The sequence below is a fragment of the Molossus molossus genome, unplaced genomic scaffold (assembly GCF_014108415.1).
Source record: "Molossus molossus isolate mMolMol1 unplaced genomic scaffold, mMolMol1.p scaffold_m16_p_21, whole genome shotgun sequence".
Lineage (NCBI taxonomy): Eukaryota > Metazoa > Chordata > Mammalia > Chiroptera > Molossidae > Molossus > Molossus molossus.
Genome location: NW_023425357.1, coordinates 32,182,959 through 32,202,450, shown reverse-complemented (window position 1 = coordinate 32,202,450; position 19,492 = coordinate 32,182,959). Strand labels below are relative to the sequence as shown.

The following is a 19,492-nucleotide window of genomic DNA, read 5'->3' as shown; positions in this document are numbered from 1 at the left end:
GCAACAAAAAAGAAACTAACTTGGAATGCTGGCAAAAAACAAAACATTTTCTCTCAGCCCTAATGCAGGAATCTTGAGGAGGAACACGCATGCTGAGAGCACCTCTCTTCATGTGTTCGAAATCCAGCCTCCCATCCCTAATGGAAGTGGTCTCCTTAGGATGCAGGCAGCCACGGAACACTGCCCTGTGGGCAGAACAGTTTCTCTCTAGAAGAGGGTCAGAATGTAATTACTCATTTAGAATTCAGTCACACAGCTGCTTTAAAATAATTTCCCTGAGACCAAATATAAAGGGAAATGGCATGTTTCTTTCGCTGACTTTCAATAGTTAATGCTGGGCCTCCTACCCTGATGTGTAGTTCTCAACTTTCAGAATTTCTTTGGCTACTTGGCCATTAGTATCATTACCTTACCATTTGGTAAGGGAGCAAGACAATAAGGGCATACCTAATCTTCTGATGTTCTTTGTAGCCAAGGTGAAGATTTTCCCAACCTTTGAGCTTGAAAGCTTACTGATAGGAAAATGAGATAACCATCTAGCTTTGCATTGGTACCAGAGAGAGCACGCATAAAATCACGTAGGTGTAAACACCAGTTGTCAAATGTGCGAATTTAAAGGACCCATCTTTTTGAGAGAAACAGGGAGGTGGTGGGTTGACATTTAGGTTCCAGAAGGACTCAGAGTGTTCCAGACCACAGATACTCCGGTGCCTCACTGTAATTTCTGTGCTGTTCTTGGCTGTCTTTGTAGTGCTTCTGTTCTCGGTAGCTCCGTAGGGCCAGCACCACGCTGGTTCCATACATTATCACCAGAAGACAAGCGAAGGTGGCTGCTGCTCCATCAGTGCCTGCCAGCTGGCAGTTCATCCAGGTGAGACCTTTGCGGGCATAGAGCCTCTCTCTTGTTTTGCAAGTATCTGTAGCATTTATCCGCAAGGCTACGTGGAGGTAGACACCGATGCCTGTGCAGTAGCCCACTGCTGCCAGGAGGCTGAAGGCTGCCTCCAGGAGGAGCCACTTCCTTGGCAGTCTGGTTAGACTCTTGGCTCCTTGGAGTAAAACACCCATGGTGAGGACACCCAGCCCCAGAGAAACAGCCACGCCGCCATATATCAGGGGTGCACGGAGGACTGTGTACTGCTGGTCCAGCTGCCGAACCTGCTCCAGCTCGGTGCCCTCAAATGGTGAGTAATAGTTGTTCCCAAAGCCGCCGCCACTGGTAAAGCTGGCGCTGAATCCAGCAAGGACAAAGTAGGAAGCCACGATACACATGAGAACCATGCCATTCAATATCACCTCCACTATCTGTACCACACCTAGGAGGAGAGAGATTTGGGATTTAACATGAACATCACTCACCCAGGAAACTTCTCTAGGTCAGACTAGAGAAATAGGTGACCTGATTTTAAGGACATGGTTAGATTCAACATTAACATGGTTTGTTTTTCAATGTTCATGTGTTTGAAAAATCAAAATGTCACTTGAAAATTGTTTGGCAGTTTTTAAAAAAATACTGAACATACACTTACCATGTGACCTGCAACTGTACTCCTGAGCTCTTATCCTAAAGAAATGAAACCTTAGCCTGGCCGGTGTGGCTTAGTGGTTGAGCATTGACCCATGCACCAAGAGGTCGCCAGTTTGATTCCCGGTCAGGGCACATGTTCAGGTCGTGGGCCCAATCCCCAGTTGAGGGGCATGCAGGAAGTGGCCAGTCGATGTTCTCTCTCATTGTTTTTATCTCTCTCTCTCCCTCTCCCTTTCTCCCTTTCTCAAATCAATAAAGAAAAAAAAAAAGAAATGAAAACTTAGGTCTACGCAAAAACATGTGCACCAATGTTCATAGTAGCTTTATTCATAATAGCCAAATATCAGAAACAACCCAAATTCTCTGCAATGGGCAGATGGTTAAACAATCTGGTACACCCGTCCCAAGGACTACTCTACTCAACAATAAAAAGAAATGAACTGTTCATATGGGCAACTCTTGGATGGATCTCAAGGGAATTATGATGAGTGGAAAAAGCCAGTCTCAGAAAGTTACATACTGTATGATTCCACTTATATAACAGTGTCAAAATGACGACGACCGAGATGGAGAACGACATGCCTGGTGGTTGGGGGTTGGGGATGAGTGGGGGGGAGGGGATGGGTGTGACTATAAAGGGGCGCACAAGGGATGATGGAACAGTTCAATACTTGATCATGATGATGGTTGCATGAATCTACATGTTATAAAACTGCATGGAACCACACACATAGACCTGAGTGTGTGAAACTGGTGACACCTCAGCTTTGCAGAGTTGTGGTATTACCCTATAGTTATGCAAGATTTACCAATGGAGAAAATTGGGTTTAGGGCACACAGGATCTCTGTACTATTTTTTGCAATATTTTATGAATCTATATTCACATTTTAAACCTTTTTAAAAATCAAAATGATGTAAAAAGGTATAAATTGAGAAAAATCATTCATGACCCTGTCCACCTTGTCCTCCACCCCCAGCTACTTTCATGATTTTCTAATATAACTCACACTGTTCCATTATGCAAATAAAAGCATAATCATATCTGCCTTCCATCCCCCTTCCTGGCTTTTTTCACAAGGAAGCACACCACATATACTCATCTGCACCTTGCTTTTTTCATTTATTCTTCCTAGAGATGTTTTTATTTTTATTTTATTTATTTATTTATTTTTTTATCCTCACCGGAGGACATTTTTCCATTTTTTGTTCAGGTAGAGTGGGAGGGAGAGAGAGAGAAACATCGATGTGAAAGGGACACATCGAGTAGCTGCCACCCGCACGACCAATCAGGGCCGGGGACAAACTGCAACCGAGGTTCGTGCCCTTAGCGGGAACCGAACCCGGGTCGCAGGCCTATGCTCTAACTGCTGAGCCAAACCGGCCAGGGCCCTAGAGATGTTTTTAGATCAGCTCCTATAGTGTCCACATTCTTCATGGCGTGGCCTCCAACTCCATTCGGTGATGGACACCTAGGCTGTCTCCTTGGGGATTTCTTACAAGTTTAAGTGCTGTGAGGCAGCAGGAGCCAACAGGTAAAGGAGATGAATGTCTTTTTGTCCAAGGTCAGCTCTAATTTGTAACTGGGAGAGGCCCCAGGCTCTTCGAAGTATACTTCTGGGAGGTCTCCCGCCATTCTCTCAGGGTTCAGACAGCAAACTGAGAGAGCAGCATGTGAACCTAGAGCTCATATCCCCGCGCTTTACTGCCTGGGACCTTGACCCGTCCCTGTAAGCCTCAGACACTTCACCTGACAAATGAAGATAATGCCTGCCTATCATTCCACAGGGCTGTGGTAAGGCCCCGATGAAAGCAAGTACATGAAAATACTTGGAAAATCATAAACAGTTATGCAAGTAGGTGGTGATGCTACTCAGTAACATACATAAAATGGAAGGGGCCTAGAGACTTAAGAATAGGACAAATTTATGAGAAGCATGGCTTCTTGGAAATCAGGAAAACCCTCTAATACAGTAGGCGTACCACCACATTTATTAACTGGGTGGCTAAATACCAGTATCTCTATCTAACAGACTTGGGCAACAGCTACTGGGCTTGCTGATTCTATCTCCTGCTGGGCCCACATGAATTCCGAGGAGGTCCACAGGACACAGGAGTCAAAGGCTCTGACAGTTGAGCAGCTACATTCCTCTGATTTAAATCTGAAAATAACATCAGATCAGAACTGCCCACTCTCCACCCCGGCGCTGAAGCCACTGGCCACTCTCCCTCCAGCAGAGCAAGTAAATTGACCCAGACATCATTCTAATTCACGAGAAACGAATTCCCCCTACCCATTGCTTTTCTCTGCCTTGGTTTTCTTGCTGTGTGCATGTTACTATCTCACCCCTGTGGAGAAACAGGAATATAGTCCTACTATAGGATGTGGAGACCTGAACATTTCCTTCTGGGACAGATTCTGTTAAAACAGTGGAGTCATAATTCATGCAGCAAATATCTACTAGGCTGAAACGGAGTAAATCTAGATCTTATCAACTAGCCCACTGACTGCAACAATCAAGAGGAATAATGGTCTGTTGAAGGAATATGGGCACTGAATATTGTCACAGTGCCAGCCAGCCTGATCTGGCTGAGCTATCACTATCCAGCAGGCTCAGGTATTTCCAGGCTGCTGTTCTGTTAGTGCAGAGAGAGACAGACATCAGGAGAAAATAAATAGGCTGACCAGAGCTAGCAGTCTATCTCCTGAGAGATGGAACACGTCACTGGAAAGACAGCAGCGAGCTTTGCAGAGGGAAGTGGAGACTGAAAGTGAGGTTTCTGTTGTAAATAGTGTCTATCTCAGGGAGGTTGCTTTGGTGGCTAGTCATTTAATACTCTGCTTAATTATACATCTACTTCTGCCTTTGCACTGCAACCCTGAAAAAACTGAAGAGAGCAGGTCAAATTTTTTATTTATCTACAATAAAATACATGGGCAGTCAAGCCATGCATTAAATGAAAAAAAAAAAAAAATTAAATCTCCTTTTCTCCAGAAGCAAATACTGTTAATGCTTTCTTGTGCATTCCTCAAGAAACTTTCTAACCATATACGTGTGTGTATACACACACACACATATTTCCTTTTCTAAACCCAAATGGAACTCACCTTTTCAATGTGATGTTGCCTGTATTTAAAGGAAAAATATTATAAATGTCTTATAAAGAGAACCATCACTTCTAAATTAAAAATTTTTTTTGGATTTTTATTAGATTCACATAAAGCAAAGAACATATTCACTTGTACCAAGAATATATTGTAATGTAATGTAAGTCATAATTTAACATGTAATAAGAACCCATGAAGTAGTCTGGCCAAAAGTAGCATTCTTCTGTTGGGAGAGTTTACATTCTGTTATTCTGGATGGATCCTGAATTCCAGATGTCGGGTTTTATTCTTCGTACAATGGTACATTTATAAGAGGTACAAAACACTTATTGAGTTTTCAAGGCCATGGTAAGGGGCTTGTTAGAATAGCTTCTTTGCAACCCAGTGAATTAATCTGATTCCTGTTTCCTCAGCCCACGCCTACCTCCAACTTAAATTTTACAGGAGTTTCCCTAGCAGCCCCAGCCCCTGCGTCTAGAACATTAAGGAAGTGAAGGACCACAGAGTGCAGTGTGGAAAACATTCAGGGCTAATCTGCTTAAGACAGCCGTGCTTAGAAAAGTTCGGGCTGAAATGTCTCATGTGGCATTTCTTGAACTTTGAAGATAAGGTTCTTTAAATTCACTTGGTTATCTCCCTTTATTTAATCAAAAGTTCACTTTGTGCCCTGGCTGGTTTGGCTCAGCGGTTAGAGCGTCGGCCTGCGGTCCAGAGAGACCCGGGTTCGGTTCCCGCTAAGGGCACGTACCTCGGTTGCAGTTTGTCCCCGGCCCTAGTTGGTCGTGCGGGAGGCAGCCACTTGATGTGTCCCTCTTACGTCGATGTTTCTCTCTCTCTCTCTTCTTCTCTTTCCCTCCCGCTCTATCTGAACAAAAAATGAAAAAATGTCCTCGGGTGAGGATAAAAAAAAAAAGTTCACTTTGCTGCAGCACATGCCTTTCCTGGTGGGTCTTGGGCTCCAGTTTTTGTTTTAAAAATAATTTTTCTCGGTCCCTCACCAGCAGAGGACTCCAGACCAGGCTTTACATCAGAGAAAGGCAGTCTGTGTAACCCGGGGCTGCACCCCAGACACCAAAGCTGGCGTGTTACTTTTCAAGCCTTGGCAAGTTCCATAACACAATTCAGAGTAACTTACATCACTTACATTTGACAGACTGTTTTAAAAAGCCTAAAACGCTAACATTTCTGCAGGCTTCTCTTTGAGCTTCCTGACCTTTCGGTAACCCCTGATGGCCAGCACGGCCCCCAGGGCAAAGACCCCAATGCCCAGGGAAGCGAAGATGCCAGCCCCTATATCTCCCCCATGGAAAGTGCAGCTGAAGCCGCGGTAGCCTTTGCTCTGGTAGAGCGCCTCCCTCTCCTTGCACACGGGAGAGGCGTAGGCTGCGGAGAGGGAGTGGAAGTAAAAGTACAGAGCTGGCACATAGGCCCCGGCGATAAGCACATCCAGCAAGCCTTCAACCAGCAGCCACAGGGGGCAATGCCACGGGACCCGCAGGACGCCCATGGCGATGAGGAGGCAGCAGAAGGCCATAAGGGCTCCACTGTAGGCCATTACCGCTGTGACCGTGGGCAGCTTTAGCTGGTAGAACTGGATGTCCAGCTGCTGTGCTTTCTCCCCATCAGCACCATCGAAACCACTGTAAGCCCCTCCGAACTGGTAATAGTAAATGCCCCCCAGGCTGGTGATGCCTGTGTAGCCCCCCGTGGAACTGTAAGATACAGAGCTGCAGGCCAGGATCAGCAAGTTCAGGAGAACCTCCAGCATTTGGCAGCAGGCTGCAAAAGAAGGGCATATTACCATTTTGAGAGATGCAATTTCGCACTCGGAGATGTCCACCTTGAGGCTATCTTCCCTGCGGCAGCTGGCTCTTTCGTCTGCCCCCTGGAAGGCCCGAACACCCAAAGCCGCATTAGATGGTAGCAGGGAACTGTGGTCTCCAGAAATGATGTCAGAGATATTCTGGACTGAAGAGAGTAACTCTCAAAAAGGGCAAAGCAGCCTGCCTCAGGTGGGGTGCAGGATGACAGTGGGAGAAAGTGGCCAGCAGCGGAGAGAAAAGGATCCTCTATGGAAGGCGAGGACTTTCTCTGCTCCAGCCCTTCCCTGGCAGAAAGACTAAAACATAGCTACCTCCCCTTAGATTTGTTTTGTGGCTGTCTTCGGTTTTGAAGAGGAGACGTCTCCAAGTTTGAAGGAAATTATAATATAGAACTTAAAAATTTACAGTGAAGTTAGAAAAAAGTATGGAAGATATGCATCAAAATGTTAACCATGGTTCATATGTGTTAGAAATAGGAGCAGTTAAGTTAATTAAACCCACCAGGCTTGTGGAATTAAAGAAACATAATTGGTTTTATTGTTCTTAGACTTTAAAGTGTAACTTTGTTTTCCTAAAGAGCACATCTGGGCCGAGATTATTTTCCCAGGGCTGCATTCTTTCAGCGCCCCAGCTTCTTTATCTTGGGTAAAGAAAGGGCCTCAGCTCTTCTACCAAAGCTGGCTGCTCTCCTTCAAACCAGCGTTATTGACATATAAATCATACTCAACAAAATGACCCGCATTAAGCAAACAGCTTGAGTTTTGGCATGTAATCAATCATGTAATCATCAAGATGCAGACCATCTCATCTGCCAGAAAGTTCCCTAGAAAGGTGACCTTTGAGATCAGTCCCTCACGTTCCTCGGGCAACCCCTGATGTGCTTTCTGCCATTAGGAACAGTTTGCCTTTTCTAGAATTTCAGGGAAATGGAATCATACAGTTTGTACTCTTTAGAGTGTCTCAGCATGGTACAAAGCTGGGTGCTCCTGGGCTGGGAACTGTGCGTGCTGGAACGGTTCCAGGGGGTTAGCGGACTGAGGTCAGGCTGTCAGCACCTCCCTGGCCTTTAGAGAACCAGATTTTGTGCCTGGTTCCATTTGGTCTGTATATGAAGCTGTGCTACATCTACATACTCTCTAATCGAAATGATGAACTCTCAAATATTATCTTTACACTCTACAATTTGCAAATAGCACTATTATAAAAGTAACATATACTTAACAAAAAAATGTAAATAAAACAAATATATAATGTAAAAATTACCTAAATTCCAACCAATAAAAAAACCCCAAAAAACCCAGTTTTTCTTCTGGACATTTCTGCCATATATGCATAACTTTTGCCATTGTTTATTTGCTTGTTTAGGTAAGAACAGGGTCCTACTTTATCTACTATTTATATAACCTTTATTTTCACTTAAAAATATAGTGTGGCTCTGGCTGGTTTGGCTCAGTGGTTGGAGCATCGACCCACAGACCGAAGAGTCTCAGGTTTGATTCCGGTCAAGGGCATGTATCTCAGTTGCAGTTCAGACCCTGGCCCTGGTCGGGGTCATGCAGGAGGCAGCCAATTGATATGTCTCTCTCACATCGATGTTTCTCTCTGTCTCTCTCTTGCTCTTCTACTCTATCTGAAGATAAATGAAAAAAATATCCTTGGGTGAGGATTTAAAAAAATATTTTTCGACTTCCGGTCAAGATGGCAGGTAGGTAAACGCAGTATTGCGTCCTCCCACAACCACATCAAAGTTACAACTAAACTACAGAACAACCATCATTCAAAACTGCCTGAAATCGAGCTAAATGGAAGTCCTACAACTACGAAATTAAAGCAGCAGCCACTTCCAGACTGGTAGGAGGGGCGGAGGCGAACGGGCTGGTCCCACACCCACGTGTGGCGGATAAAAATCAGGAGGGGCCCTGGCCAGTTTTGCTCAGTGGTTAGAGCGTCGGCCTGCGGTCCGGAGAGACCCGGGTTCGGTTCCTGCTAAGGGCACGTACTTCGGTTGCAGTTTGTCCCCGGCCCTGGTTGGTTGTGCGGGTGGCAGCCACTCGATGTGTCCCTTCACATCGATGTTTCTCTCTCTCTCTCCCTTCCTCTCTCTCCCTCCCACTCTATCTGTACAAAAAATGGAAAAATATCCTCGGGTGAGGATAAAAAAAAAAAAAACCAGGAGGGCACCTCGGTTGGGAAGGTCCTCCCTGAGGACTGAGGGGTCCCTGTCCCACACCAGATGCCCCTCTCAGGGTTCCAGTGCCAGGAAGAGAATCCCCATAACTTCTGGCTGGAAAAACCAGCAGGAACTGAAGCTCAGGGAAGCTGACGCGGCTGGAGCCCCAGGCAGCTCCTTAAAGGGTCCACGCACAGATTTATCGGACTCACTCCCTCTAAGCTTGGAGGGGAGGCAGTTCAAGGGGCACCAGAGACATACAGGGAAGAACTGAGCTGTTTGGTACTGGAGCAAGGGCTGGAGAGGGGGCTTTCTCCAAGACAAAAGTGCTGTCAGAGGCCTTTCTTCCTTTGGTGAGCCCTTCCCTGGGGCGGCAGACAGTTGCCATATCTGGGACTCCAGCAACCTGGCTCACACTGTTTGCCCTGCCCTGGTGACTCCCTGAAGCCCTGTCCCACCCAACTTTCAGGCCCACCCAAGCTGTTGCCAGTTGCTTAAGCATAGGATTGACCTGTCTTGGATCCTACTTCAGGTTTTCCTAAATTCTTTCAAACGAGCAGCATCTGGTCTCAGCTAGCCCCATACCGCTAGTTAAGTAATACACAGAAACAAACACAGGGAGGCAGCCAAAATGAGGAGACAAAGAAACAGGTCCCAAATGAGAGAACAGAACAAAACCCCAGGAAAAGAACTAAGTGAAATGGAGATAAGCAACCTAACAGATGCTGAGTTCAAAATACTGCTTATAAGGATGCTCAATGAACTTAGTGAGAACCTCAGTGAACTTAGTGAGGGCCTCAAGAGCATCTAAAAGGACCAGTCAGAAATGATGGATGCACAGTCAGAAATGAAGGAGGCATTTGCTGAAATAAAGAATAATTTACACAGATTCAATAGTAGAGTATGTAAATCCAAGAAGCAAACCATTGATTTGGAATATAAGGAAGCAAAAAACACCCAATCAGAACAGCAAAAAGAAAAAAGAATCCAAAAAATTGAGGATAGTGTAAGGAGCCTCTGGGACAACCTCAAGCGTGCCAACATTCGCATCTTGGGGGTACCGGAAGGAGAAGAGAGAGAACAAGAAATTGAAAACCTGTTTGAAACAATAATGGCAGAAAACTTTCCTAACTTGGTGAAGGAAACAGACATACAAGTCCAGGAAGCACAGAGAGTCCCAAACAAGATGAACCCCAAGAAGCCCACACCAAGACACATCATCATCAAAATGCAAAAGGTTCAAGACAAAGAGAGAATCTTAAAAGCAGCAAGAGAAAGGCAGCTAGGTACCTACAAGGGAGTTCCCATAAGGCTGTCAGCTGATTTCTCAAAAGAAACTGCAGGCCAGAAGGGAGTGGCAAGAAATATTCAGAGTGATGAAAACCAAGAACCTACAACCAAGATTACTCTATCCTGCAAAGTTGTCATTTAGAATCGATGGCCATATAAAGAGTTTCCCAGACAAGAAAAAGTTAAAGGAGTTCATCACCACCAAACTGTTATTATATGAAATGTTGAAGGGTCTTTTTGAAGAAAAAAATAAAATATATGAACAAACAAAATGGCAATGAATACATATCTATCGACAATGGAATCTACAAACAAAATGAACATGCAGAACAGAAACATTCTCATAGATACAGAGAACATTTTGTTGGTTGCCAGATGGGAGGGGGTTTGGGGGAATGGGTGAAAAGGGTGAAGGGATTAAGAAGTACAAATTCATTGCTAGACTGACAAACCTCAAAGGGAAAGGAGTTGGGGTGTGGGAAGAAGTAAACCGAAGAACTTATATACATAACCAATGGACACAGACAATAGTGTGGGAAAAGAAGGGAGGGGGGCGGGAGGGGGAAGGAGGGGATCAATGGAGGAAAATGAGGAACATCTGTAATACATTCAACAATAAAGATTAAAAAGAAATAAAAAAAAATTTAATATATATATATATACACACACACACACATATATATATATAAACAGTGTGAACATTTTTTCTATCTCAGCAAAAAGAAATCTACTTGATAATATTCAGGGATGTAAAGAATACCACGATGATTTAAAATAATTCCAATGTAAGTGGTTCAGTGTTTGAGGGTCGACCCCATACATGAAGAGGTTGCTGGTTTGATTCCCGGTAAGGGCACATACCCAGGTTGTGGGCCTGATCCCCAGTGGGGAGCATGAAGGAGGCGGCCAGTCGATGTTCTCTGTCATCAGTGTTCTCTGTCATCGACGTTTCTATCTCCCTCTCCCTCTCCCTTCTCTCTAACATCAATAAAGAAAAAAAACTTTTAAAAAATAATTCCAATGTAAAGGACATTTAGACTTTTCCCAATGTTTTGCTAATGGGAGCAAATACCTGCTATATATTTCTTATTGGAATATGGAGAGGGCGAGGGCACCCACAAGCCCCTTATTCCTGTTTTAGGTTTAACAGAACCAGAAAACAATCACCAGGGCTTGGAGGGATGTCCAGAGGTATCTGTTTCTAAAAATAAAGGCTCAGAGGCTCTCCAGGGCTTCCTTGACACTTGAAGGAATCTGGGTATCTGATAAATCCCTCTATCTCCCCTAAGAAGCAGTAGTTCATTTGTGGTCAGTCCTTCCCCTGCCCTGCCCTGCATCTTTTGGATCTGTTAACGAGTTACTCTTAAAGTCAAACATGGATTGAAATCTTGGTGTAAGCTCAGTCTGGATAGGTACTGGGTTAGGGTATTAGATAAATACCTAATAAGGGGGACTGAGAATATTAATTGTAGGGAAAACCTCACAACTGTGCCCCCTGAATCTTCCCAGCATCAACCCATGTACCAAGAGGTTGTTGAGTTGATTCCTGGTCAGGGCACATACCCAGGTTGTGGGCCGGATCCCCAGTGGGGGGCATGCAGGAGGCAGCCAATTGATGTTCTCTCTCATTAATGTTTCTCTCTCTCTCTCTCTCTCTCTCTCTCTAAAATCAATAAAGAAAAAAAAGATTTAAAAAGAAAACATATTAAAAAAAAAAAGAAAAAACCCATCAATCTCCAGGCTCTGCTCTGACCTAAATGAGAGACAAGTCAGCACCACTAACTCTAGGGTTACAACTTTCTCAGGAGAAAATGAAATTAAACTTTGTAAGTAGGGTTATAAAGTGAATGCAAACGTCATAATTTTTTCTTTTTCTTTTTAAAAAATTTATTTATTTGTTACAGATGTTCCTCCCCCTCCCTCCCCAGCCTGTCCCCAGCTTTGTTGTCCATGTCCATTATTCATGCACACATGCATATAAGCTCTGTGGTTTATCTGTCCCCCACCACCCCCTCTTCTGGGGATTGTCAGTCTGTACCCCACTTCCACATCTCTGGGACCACCCCATTCCTCAGACTGTTATGTTCATTATATTCCACAAATAAGTGAGATCATATGATACTTGTCTTTGTTTGGCTTGTTTCACTTAGGATGATACTTTCCAGGTCCCTCCATGTCGTCTCAAAGGATAAGAGATCTTTCTTTCTTACAGCTGCATAGTACTCCATTGTGTATATGTACCACAGCTTTTTTATCCACTCATCTACTACATCATCATTTTTTAAAAATTATTTTTTAACAACTTCCTTGTTAGGCTGGCCTAGCTTTCCTCTCTCCTGTGAAGTTCTCTCTGATGATTTGAGCACTAAAGGGAGAGGGAACGAACAAAAGGGAAAGGAGAAGCTGCTCCAAATACAAATTAGGGGTCAGGAAATGTACTGTCTTCCCAGGGAACATGTAACAACTCACTGGTCCCTCCAAATAATGAATTAGCACAACCTACACATAGACAGGATTCTTGGTGATCTGATATCCACAGGTGACACCTGTACTTGCTTTTTATCTCATCTTTACTCTCAGCACCTGAAGGTTTTAGTTTCTGCCTGTAAAAGTGGATTGGAGGCCTCTCAGTGTTCCATTGAATGTCCTAAATTAGGGTGACCCAGAGCCCAAACTTCAGGGTCTCCCCCAGAAGCTGGAGAGGGCCACAGCTGCCTCCCACTTCTGCTAGTTTGCTGGAGGAAGGAGGACATGATTTCACTGATAAGGAAAAGAAATCATAAAAGATGAAGGCTAAGACGGGTGACCTTTATCCAGGCATGCATTTCCTGCTTGAGGAGAGTTCCTGGTGTTTAATGGCCATTCTCTCAACCTAACACCATACTGTGCATTTATATGGGTCTCTGTGTGTACAGAGATCTCTCTAAGCCAGCGGTTCACAACCTGTGGGTTGCAACCCCTTTGGGGGTCGAACGACCCTTTCACAGGGGTCGCCTAAGACATAACAGTAGCAAAATTACAGTTATGAAGTAGCAACGAAAATAATTTTATGGCTGGGGGCCACCACAACATGAGGAGCTGTGTTAAAGGATCGTGGCATTAGGAAGGCTGAGAACCACTGCCAGTCTAAGCCCTCACTTGTTAGCTTCTGGCTGCTGAGCTATCCTTTCACTATCTGACTCAGAAACCCAACCTCTAGGCCCAAAGCCAAACAGCCAGAAGCAATCAAAGGTAAATCAAGGTGTGCTTTGTCAGGAGCTTGAAGCTCTGCCCTCTCCTCTTGGTAAATCAACTACAGAAGAAAACATACCTCTATAGAGAAACCTGTTAACCAGCCTGGCTGATTCCTATTGTTTATATCAAGAAGATTCTTGTACCAGGATTGCCTAGAGCTCTTCAATGAAAGTTCCATGTAATCCTATAATCATGTATATCATTGTAATCATCCTAAAACACACTTTCAGGTATAAGTTCCATGACTCCTCTCCCTTAGGCTGAGAAATTTCCCCCCTTACGCATACGCAGCCTAGGAAAATTTCTCACCCAACCATGTGAGCCATAAGGGGATCACCCTGACAAACCAGATTTTCTTCATTGCTGGCAAGGCCAGGACTGGTGCCAGCATGGGAACTCGGGGAAACCACATTGGAGTTGGCACATGATATTAATTCATTTTTCAAACTCTGGGTGCTAATAAGTGTGGTTTTTTTTGTTGAAACAGAATAGAATAGAAATTCCCTATGCACTTGGTATGTAATAGGGTAAGTAGTGTTTCACAACACATTGGTGTGTGTGCGTGAACTTGGTCTGAATATAAAATACACTTCTTACTGTGGGTCTCAGCCAACAAAATTTAAAAGCCATGACGAAGAATTTGGGCATCAGACCTCTTGTGAACTGCAACCCAGCTGCTCCCTCCAGGGGACTTTCCTCTCCACTCAGCTCCCTGACGGCTGGCAGCTCAGAGCTGGCTCTACCTGTAGACCCCCGCAGTTCACCTGGGCCTAAAACTGCAAACATGGCTGCTCGCCTCACCAGACCCTGGGGAACCTGTGAGGAGAAGCACAGGAAACCTAACCGCACCTTCCGGACATTTCTATCTTTTATTTTAGAACACAAGAACCTCATGCAGGCATGGAAACGAAAATGCCAGGAACCCAATTCTGCTTGAACTTTTGCTTCACCAGTTCAGACCCCTTTCAGAACCACCAGCGACAGTAAATGGCCAAGCTGCCTCCAAAATGACTCACCTCTCCCAGTGCACAGGTATCTGCATTTGTGGCATTCTAGGAGTCCTTCGGCCTCTGACTGGGAGTATTCCACTTTCTCTCGTCCAGGCCTGGGGTTCGAGGGCAGATATCTCCCTGAAGTAGGTTCACTATAACTAAAAACATACATGGCCATTAGGGGCCTCAATTTCAATAGCTTGTTCAGTATTAGAACTCTGAACACCTCATGCTGTGTCCAGACATCAAACCATGTGCAGAACAGAAACAAAATTTGCTACAGTGTTTCATACCCCAGGGAATCTTCTGTTTTAGCTACCCCAGTGGGCATCCACACACCTGGCCCAACTCCGCTAACTACCCCCTTTACTTATTCCTTTATTTCTGAGCACAGCCTTCATGCTGGTTTGTCAGCCTGGGGCGCCATCTAACCAAGTAGCTGGGAGCCTTCTTTGTGAGATTTCTCAGCTCAGCGTGGACCAGGCCACTTCAGAACTAGTTTGCCTTCACAAGACTCTGAGGCCCGGACTGGGGGCTAGGACACTCATTTATAAAGTAAGCAAATATGTAGCTCTGTATTTCCCCACGTCACACAGTTGCAATGCAATGTAGCTTTAATCAGGGACACAATAGTTAGTCCCTGTGACTCTATCTGGGCACACCTTTTGTCATAGTTTGTCTAGTTGGTTTTAGATAACGTAATATAAACTCAAGATAGTAGCTTTCCCGCTGTGTGGACACAACAGGGAGAGAGACTGGACTTAAACCCGCAAGTCCAACAGTAGAGGAGCCTAACTCCTTAGAGAAGCGGGCAGGTATCAAACACCAGAAGGAAGTCAGCACTCCAGGTCCTGTCTCCTTGTTGGACTGGCACACAATCTGGACATTCAGGAGTATCTGTGGGGTTGGATGGGATGTTCGGTGGGGTCTAGGACCACCTCCTGTCCTCTCTTCCACCCCCACCCTCTCCCAGCTCACAGTCTCCCAGAACACCACAAGCCTTTCAACTCATGGGCCTCATGGGAACTCTGTGTTCTAGCAGGCAGGAATGGCAAAGTTTGCCCAGACAGAAGCGGGTGCGGAGTCTGAAACAATCATGGAATCTGAATGAGGCTGCCCAGAAGACCTCACTGACAAAGGTGGGGGTGGGAGGGGATCTTTGCTTCTCAATGGGCAATTTTTGGTAGATTTAAGTCTTTGGTTAAAAGTGTCAATTCTTCCAGCTGTCTGTGTTTGAAATACATATATCTCTGGAAGGGGTTACACATTAAACTATTAACCCGACACTGGGCTGACTTTATTAGGCCCTGGCCTCCAAGAAATCGGCACTTTGAGGAAGGCTGGTTCTGTAACGCCGGAAAAAGGTCTGAAAACCCTAAGGGGCAGTCCTGTGACCACGTGGTGGGGGATCAGGGAGGAGCCTCAGGTTAACTCCATCTACCTCTCTTCTTCCCACCTCTTCCTTTCCTACCCTGAAGTCCTCTCTATTGCCTAAACTAGTCTCCGGCTCTGCCACTGCTAACAGGGGTGGTTTCTGCTTTATTAATAGGGTTCGGGTCAAGAAGTGGGGGCATAAGGTTTTCCTTCCTTTCCAAGTCACCTCAAAAACTGCAAAGGAATCCACTGTCTTCTTTTAAACCGGCTTCCTACAAGTGGCCCGGGGGCGCCAGAGCAGCGCAAGCTGGCCTGGGACACCTGCGCCCAGGTCGTAGGGGCCCCCCCGCACCCCACCTCACCTTTCAGGTCCGCGGCGCCCGAAGCCCTCCTTCCTGTGGGGCGGTGATTCTGGGGTTTCCCAAGGCGCAGGCCAGGGGGTTGGAGCTGTGTCCCAGGTGGGTCGCCCGGGTCCCTCTCGCGTCCGGCTTTGGCGGGGTTTTTCCCAAACTCTTTGTTCACTAGGGCGATGGTTCTCGACCCTATGTCTGTCCTGGCGAGGGTCTCGGTCCCTCCCCCTGTCCCGGTCCCGATCCCCGTCCCTCCGCTCGCCTCCGTTTCTCTCCCTGCGCCGGTCCCCAGCTCGGTCCCGCTGTCGCTCGGAGTGGCGGTCTCGGTCAGGGCGGGGATGCCGGTCTGGGTCTCGCTCTCTCGGCCGGGTCCGGGGCTGTCGAGTACCCGACGTATCTCCCATGGCCCGATGCCGTGTCCCGCCCCGGAGCGACTCGAGGGCAACAATCACAAGTTTCCCCGGCAGGTGGCCAAGCCCGGGGGCGGGGCGCGGCGGGGCGGGACGCTCACCTGCGCGCACTCTCACTCGCTACGCGGCGGGCCTGCAGGGCGTTCACCTGAGCGCACGCGTCGGTAGGAGGCGCAGCTGTGCGCGGCCCGGGGCCTAAGGACTTTCGTGCTGTGCACCAAGGGGAGCCGGCGACCGCCAGCCACGGCGCCCGTCTGCCGGAAGAGTTCCCTCCCTGACCCCGCAAGGTGATCGGCCCAGGGAAGCGAGCTCTCAGTGCGCTCAGCACCTTGGGTTTACTTTCCCAGAATGTACCCATCCACTCGCCCATCCAAGCCTTCACCCAGCCACTCACCCAGTCACCCAGCCACCCAGCCATCACTGTACCTCTCTCTTCCTCCCTTCCTCTCCTGTATCCCTAGAACAACTGTGCTGTAGGCGGGCTTGAGGCCAACTGATCTGCTGCAATAGTCCCTGACTAATGTTTTAAACATGACGAACTACACAGAAGTGGCAACTTTTTATTTTGTCAACTACGGATATTTAAAAACACGTAAAATTGCCATCTATAAATTTCTTCTTTCAATAAACATCTGCGAGCACCTAGCCCAGCAGGCACTGTAGATACAGTGGTGAACTCTACCTGTGTGGTGCTTCAGGTCTGCGGTGGGGTGGAGGGTCAGGGAAGAACACAATCAACAAAGAAAACAATGTCTAAACTTTAAGGGGCAGGGCGGGTTTCTTCCTATAGATCTAGGAAGGGGGCACTGGAGTTGAGATGAAAAGAGGTAGCCTTGGGGATAGCTGGGAGAATGTCCCAGAAAGAGAGAAGCCGAGTAATGCCGAGAGCTGGACAAGAAGGTTGCAGCCAGCAGTGAGTGCAGATGAGATGAGGCTGAGAGGTGGGGTAGGCAGATGGTGTGGGAGGATATCCATGGTGAAGACTGAATGCCAAGAGAAGGATTTCAAGCCAGGATAGTGACGTGCTTTGATTTATGTCTTAAAAGATTACTCTGGCTTCTGTGAGGAGGACGAGATCTGGGCCCCGAGGCTAAGACGACAGGGTTCCATTCTTATGTAGGCTCCTTGGCTAAAGACAGGTCCAGGTTATAATCTGGAGGAAGAATTTGCAAGATGGATTGGATGTGGGGAGGTGAGGGGAAGTAAGAAGCACCGTTCACTGAGATGGGAATACTGAAGAGAACCAGGTCTGGGGGAAATGGAAGAGTTCCATTTGGGACATATTAAACTTCAAGTGACATTGATTCATCCAAGTGTAGATGTCCAGCTGCAATTGGATATATGAATGAGTCTGGAGTATGTGGGGTGGGTGGGGCTGGAGATTCTCCTTGGGAGTGAAGGGGCTCACCTAAGGAGGGAGGGAGTGAGACTGGAGAAGAAAGCCTTAGGCGGAGCCACAGAGAAACCTAACCGTTTGAGCTAAAATGCCAGAGAGACTGCCTGCCAAACGCCCTCTAGCTGGTTTGCGGTGGGTCGTGGAAGTGACCGCGGCGTTGGCGGGGGCGTGGGGAAGGGTGGGGTGAGGGGGCGAGGCCACGGCAGCGCGGAGAAACCCTCCTCCCCGCAGCCCCACCACGTGGGACGGCCGCCTTCTCCGAGGCGCGCTGGAGAAGCTGTCGGAATCGGGCCGCTCGCAGCAGGGCGCGCAGACCTTGTCCCTGTGCTCACCACCACCGCGAGCACTCGCGCGTCTTCACCGTGTGGGAGCCGGGGCTGCGGAAAGCCGGACCAAACAGGAAGCTCCCGGTTCCCCACCCAGCCAGTGATGTCATTCGGAACAGCAAAGGAAGCTGCCGGAGTTTACCAGATATTTTGCACTAGTTATAGTGGAGGCTTTCAAGCATGTTTCAAGTGAAACGGGTGAAAGTTGTAAGGAGCAGCTTGGAAGAGTGTTATCTATTTGGGAAGAAAGGTCTGTTTATGAAAATGATGTATTAGAACAACTTAAGCAAGCTCTGTACGGCGATAAGAAATCTGGGAAGCGAACTTATGAACAGATAAAGGTGGATGAAAATGAAAACGGTTCCTCTCTGGGATCTCCAAGTGAACCACCACAGACTCTAGATCTCGTTAGAGCATTGCAAGAGCTAGAAAATGCTTCAGGTGATGCAGCAGTTCATCAGAGGACAGCTTCTTTGCCTGTTCAAGTCCAAGAAGTATCCCTACTAGATAAGATAACAGATAAAGAATCTGGTGAAAGGCTTTCTAAAATGGTCGAGGATACTTGTATGTTGCTAGCAGATAACAATGGCAGATCGGCAGCTGAAATAGATGATAGGAAACAACTCACTCCAATGTTAGCAGATTTCTTCGTTGTCAAAAAGAAGCCCTTGCTGAGAAAGAGCATAAATTGGAATGTGTAGCCTTTTCCTTCTTTAGTGTTTATTTAATTAGTTTCTTTTTTTGGTAGGCATTTAAAAATATCTTGATATTCCTGCACTTTTTAAAAAATATAGACCTTTTTTAGACAATAGCCCAGGTAAATTACTTTTTGCATTAATAGGTTTCTTTCTACTTGAATCAAATTGACCTAAGTAAATTTAGAGATTTGATTTAGCAGAATTTATTCATATGAGATTCCAGTTATAGTAATTTACCTTATGAGTTAAAATCCTTATTTTCAAGAACAAAAACAATGTTGTTATAAAGTCTGGTGTCAAGTGCAGTAAATTATGATTGGAAATATTGAAAAAATAAAATAAATAAAATGCCAGAGGATTAAGAAGTAAGAAGTGAGGAAGGAGGAAACCCAGGAAGATGGGCCTATCTAGGCCTATCTGCCCAGACATCAGCCCTCATCCCACAGAAACGCTGCTGAGTTCCACCAGCCTTTCTTTCCAGAGTGGAGGGATGGGGCCCAGTCATAGGACCTTCCACAAATATTTATTTGAGCAAAGCCCTGTTCTGAGCCTGGGACAACTATGCCTATTGAGGACCACCAGTGAGCAAATAGACACAGGATGGTTTGTGAAGTGGCCAAGTCCTTCCTCTCTCAGACCTTTCCTCTGGGCCTCTGGAACTCTTTTGGAATAAGCAACCTTCCATACCAGCGCTCCTTTTTGTTTCATTTGTTTTGGTTTTGTATCTTTACCTTCTTACACTAATTATTGTCACTTTGCCACATTTGTTCTATCTATAGCAATAAACTTTTTTT

At 46.2% G+C, this 19,492-nt stretch overlaps 1 protein-coding gene and 1 pseudogene across 3 annotated transcripts; one reads left to right on the top strand and one right to left on the bottom strand.

Annotated features, from left to right (window-relative positions):
* Positions 1–540: 540 nt before the first annotated feature.
* On the bottom strand, positions 541–16,272 carry MARVELD3 (MARVEL domain containing 3). 3 transcript variants are annotated; one of them, XM_036273938.1, is made up of 3 exons: positions 15,881–16,272; positions 14,169–14,302; positions 541–1,316 (listed from the first exon to the last, which is right to left on the bottom strand). In XM_036273938.1, exons 1-3 carry the CDS (start codon positions 16,270–16,272, stop codon positions 679–681), a joined length of 1,164 nt encoding a protein of 387 aa, XP_036129831.1. In that variant the 3' UTR covers positions 541–678. The 3 variants fall into 3 exon arrangements, with proteins under 3 accessions (XP_036129831.1, XP_036129832.1, XP_036129834.1); XM_036273939.1 differs by having other exon boundaries at positions 14,169–14,296; XM_036273941.1 differs by lacking the exon at positions 541–1,316 and adding an exon at positions 5,804–6,414 and having other exon boundaries at positions 14,169–14,296.
* Positions 16,273–16,278: 6 nt separating this feature from the next.
* On the top strand, positions 16,279–18,748 carry LOC118639578 (annotated as a pseudogene).
* The last annotated feature ends 744 nt before the right edge of the window (positions 18,749–19,492 follow it).